Source organism: Anarrhichthys ocellatus, unplaced genomic scaffold (genome assembly GCF_004355925.1).
Source record: "Anarrhichthys ocellatus isolate YVR2014 unplaced genomic scaffold, GSC_Weel_1.0 scaffold17, whole genome shotgun sequence".
Classification (NCBI taxonomy): Eukaryota; Metazoa; Chordata; class Actinopteri; order Perciformes; family Anarhichadidae; genus Anarrhichthys; species Anarrhichthys ocellatus.
In genome coordinates, this window is record NW_022280047.1 from 3,738,371 (window position 1) to 3,750,557 (window position 12,187).

The following is a 12,187-nucleotide window of genomic DNA, read 5'->3' on the forward strand; positions in this document are numbered from 1 at the left end:
AAAAGCAAACGATCAACCCTACAATGTTGTCGCAGTATCCTTATCGAGGTAGCTGGTAAAAAATATCTCCATATTTTGTATTTGTCTATATCGTCCAGCCCTATTTATTGTGTGAAAATGTCAAATATTTGCCCGGTGCAACTCTCCAAATGTGAGAATTCCCTGTTCTGTGTGCATGTTTAAGGCCACACTTCAAAATAATGTGATGCAGAACAAGAAAGAGAAAGAAAGTTAGCGAGCAACGGAGCTGGTATAGGAAGCATTTGAAAATCAGTGACACTTTGTTTAAGGTCACAGCAGCCGAGCCTGGAGCGGGACACCTTCAAGATATCAACACATGCCGGGGTCAACCAGTTTTTTTTAGGAGACGGAATATGGGGATATATGTCATTGAAGAAACACAGCTGTGTGTACACACACACACACACACACACACTTGCTCGCCAGTGCGCCCGCGCACACTCACACATTTTCTTGGTCCAGCTGGGGTGTTAATTTCACCCCGAGGCTGTGCGAGTGTTGACCCCAAAACGCTGTAACCTCGTGAAGTGTGGAATTCTCTAAGCCCGAGGCCGTGATGTGCTGTTTCCTGTAGAGAAAGAGTACATTCCTTCGATGTGTCCCGTTCCTCGCTGCTTGCTGTAAACTACAAGGTCTTTGGGTGGCAGTCGAGAACTCTGAATGTGTTCAAAACACACAGTGAGTTCTTTCCAAGATCGTTCTCTCGTCTTTTTTTTTTTTTCAATCGGACCATTCCTCATCTCCTTGCACCTCTTTCCCAATACCCGTTCCCCCATGTTTCTCCATGGCAGTGCACCTTAACCAAGCCTCGGGGCGATATGCTCTGCCTTTTGAGCGTTGAGTGTACCCGACAAGTCGACTTGTTAGTCCACTGTCAGTGTGTGTCGGGTCTAAATCAGTTCCATGCGTGCTCTTTTGAAGGGAGGGCTGGTGTAACGTAGCCGTGTAGCCGGCCAAGCAGCGGAAAGCATGTCGCTCCGGTTAGCCTAGGCCTGCTATTAATGATTAGTATTATAAACATGCGTTCAGACAGGATCAGATGAGAATGCTGTTGGGGTCCAGAAAAAAAGAAATCAAGTGTGTTCTCCTAATGCCCCAAGACATGGCCCCCTCCCTCCCTGTTCCCTTGGTCTGACTGGGTGGTCCGGCTCAGAAGAACAGGCATGCTTACGTTCAACTTTAATGCCATTACAATGGGCTGAAGATATTCAATATATATGCCTGCTGTTGCACGAATCGAGCGGAATTGTTAAATTGGATTAAGGCATAATAAAACGTTAGTTTTCACACAGTCGGCTTTCTCTCACCGGGCATTTTTCATGTTGGGTGTGTGTGTGTGTGTGTCTGTGTGAGAGATCAAGTGAAAGAAGGTGACCATAAATTGCCTGAGCTTTCACCGAGCGGTTTCACTCACTGTTGATGGAAGAGCTCAAATCCTCTGCTCATAAATCAGACACAGATACACCGAACTGAAGGATGCACACACACACACACACACACGCACACACACAAATCTCAGGCTGCATCGAGTATGTATGTGCTTGTACCGAGCACAAAAACACATTTCGCTTTAAAGTTTATGGGCCATTTTTGGGGGGTATTCGGTGTTTACCCTTGCATTTGACTGAAAATGTGTGCATGCTTGGATGACAGCAATTGGCTGCGTTTGTCCGTGTGTGTTTGCGAGAGAGACTTTGCCAAACTTGCCTTGGCTGTGCTGGGGTGGAGCAGGGCAGCTAAAAGGGCCTGAAAGGCTGCTTTTGTAGCTCGGGCTAGCTCAGAGCTCAGAGCGCACGCACAGGGCTTAGCCCCACCACGATACTGGGAGCAAAGCCTGGAGGACAGCCTCTCTCTCTCTCTCTCTCTCTCTCTCTCTTCACTCTCTTTATCAAGCACACTGTCACACAAACATATGCAGTCAACGTGATCTGGCGCTGCTGAATTGTTAGCCATAAATTGGGGTAGAAAGATCGAGCTGTTTTTGTGAAATGTGGATTTGTTTGAATGATGTTACTCTTCTGGATTCAAAGGGGTTTGGATGTTTGGCTTTGCTGTGGTGCAAGCTCACTGTAAGCAAAGTGCTTTTGTTTGAGATACGAGTGTGATAAGGGCCTGGGCTCAGGATCACTACTTGAGTCACAGATGTTCACGCATGCACGCGCACACACACATCATGTGCTGAAACATCTGTAGCTCAAGAAGTGATCCTGTCTCAAATCAAACCCAAAGACATTTAGGTGAGAAAGGTTAAGATTTTAGTTTGGTAGGATTTGATGGTTGTATGATGTTGCTTGAACACTCGAACAAATTTCAAATCAGTTTATATCCAAATGATGAAATTCAGTAAAAGCTGAAAAGGATGAGCCATAAATATATACTGACTAATCATCTAATTGATCAACTACACATGCATATTTGACAGTAAGAATGGCTGTCGGATATTTGCACAGAGGTTGTTTATTTTTTTTTAAATGTAAGTTTTAACACATTCACCCTCCCTTTGTCCAGTCGGCGGGCGCGTGAACCGGGAACTGACGTACACGCGGCAGAATATAGGCGAGGAGGCCATGTTCAACCCTCAGCTGATGATCCAGACGCCGCGGGAGGACGGAGCCAATATTTTAACGGTGGACGCGCTCCTGCAGCACCTGGAGTCGGCCATCCGAGCCAGCAGAGTTCATGTTTACCTTTATAACAGGTAACTAACTATTCCATGTCTACCTCTGTTCCAGGTTTGCTTCTTGTCTGTCGGTCGTCATCATATAATCATCATATAATCATCATATAATCATCATATGTTCCAGTTCTGGACAATTCAAGTCAATTTCAGTTTTGTCTCATACTGCAGTTCAATGCAATCAAATAACAAAAGCCCTGCAAGAAATACCCGAAGCTTTAAGGTGGTTATTTATGGTGTTTAAGATTTACCTGTATTGAGTTATGTCTGGGCTAGCAGCACCTCATAATGATGAAAGATGTATTATCCTTCTTCGATCAGTCTAGGCCTAAGGGGCTCATGGTGTTGTATGGCTATGACAAAAACTGAACAGAAACTCTTTTGTTCTCATTTTCAGACAATGGAAATTAGAAAACCTATGCTACAAATCAGGAGAACTAGTCACAGAAACTCATTATATTGATCAGGTAAGATGCAAATGCTTCAATATGGTTCACTTCATTTTACTCTGGATCATATTGAAACATGACTAGTACAATAGAACAATCCACATTTTCTGTCTCTGATGTTTTTTTGCTATATACGCATCCTGTTGTCAATGTGTGTCAAACCCGCTGTGTGTCGGCATGTGTTTGTCCAATTAGGTCATTGAAAAGCTTCATCCCTGCCTCATCATCACCCCTTTGGACTGTTTCTGGGAGGGAGCCAAGCTCCAGTCTGGAATGGTCTATCTCCCGTAAGTATGCAAAAAAAACCTCAGAATCTGTGTTTAATGACGCCTCGGCACAATCTCAACACGCCAACGCAGCATGTCGACAGATCCACTGATCTCCTTCAAGGTCAGATTACTGTTGTTAACGATCATATGATCAGAAGGGTTTTCCTCACCGTGACGCCAGTTGGCAAACTGATTGGGGACAACAAGGTCTTAATCGCTGAGCTCATGAGTGCTCAGCGATCAAGGGGTTATGGAGTTAGTGTTTATGGTTACAGTATTTTTCAGATTGTTGTCAAGAGACCGAGAAGGAGGAGATCTGGATCTCTGGATCTTGTTTTTACCCCTTTTAATAGAAGCTGCCCAAACACGCTCAGGCCATCCAAAGAGACACCACAGAGGAACAAGAGTGCATGTGCATGTGTGTGTGGGTGTGTGTGTCGTCCCCTCTGAAGGCTCTATTGTAGTGGTTGCTGGCATGCGTATCGCTGGTGATCGTTTCTCTCCAGCCCTGGGCCTCACACCATTGTCTGCCCCTTCTGTCGCTAATGGCCTGCTGCTACAGTAATACTCAGCAGGCCTTTACCTCTGCATGTGTGTGTGTGTGTGTGTGTGTGTGCCATTGCCATCAGTGCATGCGTGTGTTATGTGGACGTGTGAAAGTGTATCAGCTTGAGTCCGTGTCATCAGAGTATGTGTGTGTGTGTGTGTGTGTGTGTGTGTGTGTGCGTGTGTGTTGCCCGTTGGTCTCAGATGGTAAAAAAGGTTTTTACTATGTTCTGGTTGGAAGGCTGGGAATAATAACACAAGCCTGGTTAAGCACATACAATGTAGTCTGAATGAGAGAGAGAGAGATTCAGAGAAAGGGAGATTGGAATGTGTGAGGCATAGAGAGACAAGGACTGGTTTTGGAGCAGGAATTCAGCTCTTTGCCATTGCATGATGGGAATTAGTCTCCATTTATTGTTTTCTGTCACCTAGCAAAAAAGGGATTACAAAAATGTTTAGAGTGGTAAAGTTTGGAGGTAATTGCACCCAAATATCTGACAAATGCAAAAACCCTGAAATACACACCAACACACACACAATGGCGACAAAACAAGAACTAACAATATATTCTAAAATGAAGTTAGACAAGTAATTGCACCTGCATGATGAACAAAAGCACAACACCCAGTGTAGATAACATCCAGTGTGTTTGCTCTTAAAGGGACATTCCAGCTTATTGTCACAGTTTTCATTCATCATTTCCATTGATTATGATCACTAACTAGCTCACATAACAAGAAACACTAGTGCTCAATAAGAACAGTTGTAAACATGTCATCAGCAAACCAGATTACCTAAACCACTTAATTTGGAGGCAAAACTGAAAGTGAGCTCGACCACAATTTTAGTAATCAATTGTGGTTAGCTTGATAGCCCAAAGTTGAACCAGGAAGTCGGCCTGTAAACTGGGATGAATGTTTAGAATGTACAGCGTGGGTAATCATTTTTCAGTTCACTTTGGTTTTCTCTTCCAAAAGGAAGGATGGCTTAAAGTACAGATAAATGTTTCCATAAAAAATTTTTTTAAATGCCCAGAAACAGAAACACAGCATCTTAAAACATGGTTGAAGTCATGTTTTAACAGTATTCCTACTTACTGCTAACTCTGCAGAGGTAAAGACCCTTTGCAATGGACCAACTTTGACCCCAAGGAGTTCCTTGAGGATTTGCGAAGGGTGAATTTTCCCGTGGAAAGCTTTAAGGACATGTTGGAAAAGGCAGATGTTGGACACGGCTACATGGATAGACCCTGCCTTAACCCTGCCGACCCTGACTGCCCCCTCACTGCGCCCAATAAGAACTCAACAAAGGTAGGCACACACACACACACACGCAGTCTCAAGCTTTGGCCTTGGAGTACACACAACGCTGTGCAACATTTTGTACGTTTTAGTAAAAACATTAAGTCTTTGGTTTGAGACTAGCTTCTGACAGTTATTTTTTCGCCTGTTGCTTTTATTGCACCAGCCAATCAACGTGGCGCGGGCCCTGAGCGGCGGCTGCCATGGTCTGTCCAAGAAGTACATGCACTGGCAGGAGGAACTGATCGTGGGAGGGACCACCAAGAACGGCAGCGGACCCCTGCTCAGGTAACATACCCACACTTACACATACACACCCTCATAAACACCGTGGTGATCACTGCAGGGCTTATTCTGAAAAAAGAGTGTGTGTGTGTGTGTGTGTGTGTGTGTGTGTGTGTGTGTGTGTACTTCTTTTTTTGTTCTTTTATGTGCTCCGAAACAGCGCGGGTATGCGTGCATGTGTGCGGTGTGCTGTAAATCTTGCAGTCATTAGCAGATTCCAGTGAAATCTTAGAGCGCCAGCTGTTCCTGCTCAGCTCTGGACACTCTGCTTGGACACTTCCCACTCATACGCACACAAACATGTACACGGAGGGCTCTATTGCCGGGCTAGTTTGTCCGAATGTTCAGCGATTTGGGGTGCATGGACAAGCATGGCACAAGCACCAGGACAAAGCGTAAAGATGATGTAGTATACATATGGATGTATAATATACACATTTTTATGTGTGCGATAAGCTGTATGCTCTCCAGAACACAACACATTACAATCTGTCAGTCCCCGTTTTGTTCAAGATTTTTATGTAAATACAAAACGTATACGGGAATAAAAAACATGCACATTTTATCAAGCAATGAGAAGCTTCCCTTTTAACAGGGGAAAGCTACACAAGTTATCCAACATTTTGCTAATGGACCACTTATTTTAATGTGAAATTACAGTTTGGATGGCATGTACACACCAAGTTAAAGCCCCCCCCCCCCCCCACACACACACACACACACACACACACATTTACACGCAAACTGGCTCCAGAGTACAGTGGGGTGCGTTGTTTGTTTTGTGGTTGTGTTTTTTCCTGGCACGATTGGGTCATTAGGGTGTCTGTGCGTGCCTGCCTGCCTGCCTGTGTGTGTGTGTGTGTGTGTGTGTGTCTGTATGTGGTTTAGTTGTTCTGTCCATTGGGCTGTTACTGCTGGCACTCAATTTCTACATCTTGTTTACTAATGCCTCATTTCCACTGCACGGTTCGGCTCGACTCCACCACACTCACTTTCAGGACCAGGTGCTTCTCTGTTCTCTGTTCCGTCAGTGTAAGCGGGATTTCTCTGCTAATCGCCGTAGCGAGACAGACCGCGTTAAAAACTGACATCCTCTTCGACGCCACACTCTCTGAATCATTTCATCGGCGACCAATCAGCAGAATGTCTGCGCTTGGTCACGGCATAGCTGACATAAATCTAACATTAATTACACTTTTAAAATCGACATTAGCTCTGCTATATAGAAATGGCGATCTTATGCACGATATCCCGTGTACCGACATGGTACCAAAAAAAGCACCAGTCAATAACTTTTTTTAATGGAAGAGTCGAGCTGCAGCCATGCCACGCAGTGGAACTGCCACCATTACCGTCATTATCACCATATTACACAGATCACATTCATAAAGAGAACAACGAGCCAATGCTTGCTCCCTTGGTTCCTAAAATTTTAATTCACATAGACTGACTCGACGACTGTTCTTTAGTAACTTTTTAATGACTCATACGTTTTCTTTCTTTATTACCTCCCTGCTGTGTACATCGAGGACGGTGCATTCCTCACCACACTGGATCCCACGGTCCTGTTAAAATCTGTCAGAACATGATCAGGAGTCTTGCAGATTAGGACCAGATACCCATTAAATGGGATCTGGCACTTCCTTTGTCACTATCAAATCCAGTCCAAAAACCTTTGTGCCATCCAACTTTGGAATAGAGAAGAGATAAGATAACATCTGGACCTGTATTTCTGAGGCATGTTGGTTCAGACACAAAAAGGCCACTGTTTACGTCTAGTAGCACTGTATATTTATTTTGATGGCTCCTGTTGCCGTATCATATATCATTGCAAGGAATATTAGCCGTGATACTGGCTGAAGGAGAAGAGCTTTGAATCTAAGGGAGAGCATGTTGGACTAGGGGAAGATTGTTTCGGACAAATAAATATGTAAAAACACATCTCTGTTGTCTTTATTAGTGTCTTTTTAATGGGTAGATAAATAATAATAAGTAATGTGATCGAGGTTATGATGATGATCATGATGATTGTTTAATCAGGTTAATGGTTGTTTAAAACAAACACTTGTCTTTGGGCTCTGGGAAATTGTTTTGGGCATTTTTTCACAATTTTGATCGCTGATCAATCACTAAATCAGAAGAATCCACAGATTACTTGAAGCGGTTTTGAAATTAAGCAACGGTCTGGCCTTTTGGTTTGATTATTCTATCTTTTATGCTCCTCTCGTCTCCCGGTTGGTGCTCCTTATCAACTTTGTTATTTTGACAATCACACAATCTGCAAATACTTTATCTTTGGCAAGTGTTCAAAGCTTGCCAGTATTTTTACTCCTCGTCTATAGACGGAGTTCTAACAACCCAAAGCTTTTAATTCTAGTCGGTGCTGGGAATCCATCATCTTTGATGATTATTTGCACAATCCAGAAGCCAGCTCACCACCTTGCTGATCTTCTCGTGTAAACATGATCTGTCTGTTTCTTCTCCCTCTTTCATCCTTTCCATCTTTTCCTCTCTCCTTTCCTCCTTTCCAGTGCCCAGGCCTTACAGACCATGTTCCAGCTGATGACTCCCAAGCAGATGTTTGAGCACTTTCGGGGCTACGAGGAGGTTTCCCACATCAACTGGAATGAAGAAAAGGCTGCAGCTATACTAGAAGCCTGGCAGAGGAAATACTCTGAGGTAAGGGCCAAAGCGCTCAGAAACGAGAGAGATCCAAAAAAGAGGGCACCGAAAGAGAAAAGAAATCTACCCTAAATCCTCTACGACCACATCGTAAATCAACGACCGGATACAGGTGAACATGGAAAGGCCATCCAAAGCCCGGGCCCCTGACAGATACTAGCACCAATGGTGGTGTGTGGTAATAGGCTAAAGCTTTCCTCTTAATGCTCAGTAGAGAGGAGCAATAGAGCAACAGGGTGAGCGTGTCTGGAATACATTAAGGGAGTGCTGGATATCTCTCTTTCTCTCCTGCGCTCTCTCTCTCTCTCTCTTTAACTCGCGTACAAACACACATGCAAACACACTCAGAAGTTCACACACAATCGCTTTCCCAGCTGTGGCCCCATTGGTGGCTCATGTGTGTGACATCATCTGGTCTTTGTTTTGGGGGCCCCCCAACCTCTGTTCGACATAGTGTGACCTTGTGTGTGTGTGTGTGTGTGCGCGCCATTCGTCTTGGGGCCCAGAGATCACAGATAGCTAGAAAATAGGTGTGATCGTTTATTTGAATACAGCGGGTTTTTTTATCTGCGGCAATCAAAAAAGAAGTAAAAGATGACAAATTTCTGTCTTATATTGGCGTGTATTACTCACGGTTAGGCGTGCCTGCATGAATAGTATGTGCATGCATGTTGGTATGCGCCGGACACATGTGCGAGTTCACACGTGTGTGTGTGTGTGTGTGTGTGTGTGTGTGTGTGTGTGTGTGTGTGATCTATTGCGTGTTTCCTAATGTGTGTCAGCCAGCATTGCTCCCCACTGAGCAGTAACTGCATTTCAATGTTGAAGCCATCTGTCTGCCCTGAGATAGTGAGAGAGGGAGAGGATGGGTCATGGTACTGTCTGCAGATTCCTCCAAATACCAACAGAGGCAGAGCTCATTATTCAGGGCTGCCATTTGTCTTTGTTGTCTTCAAAGACACACAGAGAGAGATGTACTTGTTCTGCACCTTGAGACGTACTGTATGCTCCGTGTTATTTATCAACAAACGGGCTAGAGAACAGATTGGAGGCGCAGTTGGTCTGCCATCTGAGGTGCAACTTTTATTGAATCAGTGAGATGCTTTCTCTCAATAATACACATTTAAGTTATAATATTTGCTACTGGAAATCAGGCAGGATGCACTCATCAGTTCTACATGTAAAATAGGTGCAAATCTGAGCTGGTATATTGAGGGAGAAATATGATAGGGTAGACAAATCAATTTTATTCTGCAGAAACTTGCACTGATTTAGGTCAGAAACAAAACTCTTAGAAAGAAAAAGAGAGCAGGAGCTCATTATACATGAGCACAATATTTGACCGTTCAAATCAGGGAGTTCTGGCTGTGTGGTCATTGAACTAGAGCTGCGCTGTGGGAGAGCAAACGCACTCCTGCCAAATTTACATTTTTGTGGGATGGATTTTATCCATTCATAAGCAGCCTGTTCAAGCTTGTTGTTTTAATGATATTTCAAATCTTTTTCGTTGCCTTGGAAGTTTGTTCAAAGACTCTCTATCTATTCTTCCTTACTGATCACTTAATGAAACCATTTTTAATGTTGCTTTTCCTCTCTTTCTACCCGTGCCTGTTTGCCTCTCTCTAGGCGGTGCTGCAGAGTGTGGCAGCAAACTCGTCTCAGAAGGTCTTGTCTTTCACCAGCACCACTCTGGAAGATATTCTCAAGTCTTTCTCCGACGTCAGTGTCATCCGTGTGGCCAGTGGATACCTGCTGATGGTGAGAACGGAGCCAAAAAAAAAGCTTTGAGCAACCCAGGTCTAGCCTTGGATTACAGAAAGCTAAAAGAGGCGGGAAGACGTTTAATGACTGGCTGATAAATGGACTTCTTGTTTGCTGTTCCCAGCTGGCCTATGCGTGTCTGACCATGCTACGGTGGGACTGTGCCAAGTCTCAGGGGGCTGTAGGGCTGGCGGGTGTCCTGCTGGTGACACTGTCTGTGGCAGCCGGCCTGGGCCTCTGCTCTCTCCTGGGCATCTCCTTCAATGCTGCCACCACACAGGTAACTCAGATTAACACAATGAGATACAATGTTTACCATTGTCATCCTTTAACAACCTTTATACAAAATAGGAGATATTTTCAATGATGATGCATGGTTTTGGCTACGCTGCATTTAGTTTGTACCCGTCCAAAAGAGGGGTACAAAGAGAAATTCGTACAACATGTAACATTCTGTATGCTAGGAACTAAAAAAGGACCAACACAGTTGTGGTCCTCCTTATGGCTCATGGAGCTTATGAAGCTTGCATGTGTGCTACAGGTGCTCCCTTTCTTGGCTCTGGGTGTTGGAGTGGATGACGTCTTCCTCCTCGCCCATGCCTTCAGTGAGACCGGACAGAACAAGAGGATCCCATTCGAGGTGAGGCAAACGTCCACGCTGTTCCGACCCATTCTGCTGTCTTAACTCCTTCATGGAGGAATGTGTGAAAGAGCCTGTCGGTGCCTGTGATGTAGCGTCTAACAGCCTGCTGCATGTGCCACACACTCAGCCTGCTTATCTAAGCAATGCTCCATATTCAATATGTCAAAACAGAACGGGGTCCATCGCGCTATTAATTAGATCATAAATCAGAATACAGAATTAAAAACACTAAAAGAAAAAGAATAACTTGCAGAAACCAGTAAATAAAGTCTATGTTTTTATATGTACCGTGTGTGTGTGTGTGTGTGTGTGTGTGTGTGTGGAGCAGGATCACTTTTCATCTCCAGAGGGGGGGGGGAAACATAGGCATGTATTTGCTTGTTTTTGTTTTCCCCCCCGTTTCCCTTCCCTTCCCTTCCAGCCTTGCCTCCCTCATCCCCCAACTTCCTTTGTGTGGCTCTGATGAAAACTAAACAGAGCTGAACCTGATCTCTCCTGTCTGAAACACACACACACACACACACACACACACAGATGCACACGCCTGCAGACACTCCCTGTGTGGTCCTGCACGTCCTCAAATTGCTGGCAAACCTGGTGTGTGCATGCTTATCACTAAATAATAATAAAAAAGGCCAATCAAAAGTCTTGATTACACAAAGAATCTCATTTGTTTTCAGCGACGGCATGTCATCTCTTTCAACTTTTATCTTATTCTTCAAACAGAAGTAGACAGGCCCAGGTGGCTTATTTAAGAGCACTTCAGGGCTTTGAGAATCATTGCAATCACTGTCAGTCATATCAGTATTATGATAATTGTACATAATCTTAAGTATTACACAGTTGCCTTCGGCTATAATCTGATCAAGAGAGTCGAGTTTCATTGCTTTTCCTTTCATCTACCTGTCTGTCTCTGTCTGTCAGGACCGTACGGGGGAGTGCCTGAAGAGGACCGGGGCCAGCGTGGCTCTCACCTCCATCAGTAACGTCACAGCTTTCTTCATGGCAGCCCTCATCCCCATCCCGGCGCTCAGAGCCTTTTCTCTACAGGTATGCCTGGTAGTGAGTGTGTGTGTGTGTGTGTGTGTGTGTGTGTGTGTGTGTATTTATGTGTGTGTGTGGCTGTCTGTCTGTGTGAGAGAGCTCAGTCGTGTGGGGCCCCTCTCACTAATATTCCTGTTCCAGTCCTCATTGGTTCCAGATTTCTCCAGACAGTTGTTTTATTGATTTCTTTCATCGAACTGAAAGTGTGTGTGTGTGTGGGTGTGTGTCTGTGTGTGTTTTGTTAAATCCATCCAGCCCTCTGCCTCCCTCTTTGAGGCTGTTTAGTGGTGGGCCCGGTGTCTGTCCAGATTGCGGCTGAGGTCCATGTAACCGAATCCCTCTGTGTGTGCGTGTGTTGCATATCCTCACGCTCATGTGCATGTGTGCGTTGTGAGTTGTAGTACCTGTGTGGGAGGTTTGGAAAGCAATGGTCTAGCTGTTTGTCTGTGTGTGTGCACATGCGTGTGTGTGTGTGTGTGTGTGTGTGTGTGTGTGTGTGTGTGTGTGTG

At 44.7% G+C, this 12,187-nt stretch overlaps 1 protein-coding gene across 2 annotated transcripts in view; it reads left to right on the forward strand.

Annotated features, from left to right (window-relative positions):
• Positions 1-12,187, forward strand: part of ptch1 (patched 1) — a 48,076-nt gene that overhangs the window by 13,527 nt on the left and 22,362 nt on the right. For both annotated transcript variants that reach the window (XM_031856187.1, XM_031856188.1), the window contains exons 3-12: positions 2,530-2,719; positions 3,096-3,165; positions 3,343-3,434; positions 5,074-5,272; positions 5,430-5,551; positions 8,080-8,227; positions 9,857-9,988; positions 10,116-10,271; positions 10,533-10,631; positions 11,559-11,684. In XM_031856187.1, the coding sequence (XP_031712047.1) occupies positions 2,530-2,719; positions 3,096-3,165; positions 3,343-3,434; positions 5,074-5,272; positions 5,430-5,551; positions 8,080-8,227; positions 9,857-9,988; positions 10,116-10,271; positions 10,533-10,631; positions 11,559-11,684 (1,334 nt within the window). The remainder of the gene's footprint in view (positions 1-2,529; positions 2,720-3,095; positions 3,166-3,342; positions 3,435-5,073; positions 5,273-5,429; positions 5,552-8,079; positions 8,228-9,856; positions 9,989-10,115; positions 10,272-10,532; positions 10,632-11,558; positions 11,685-12,187) is intronic.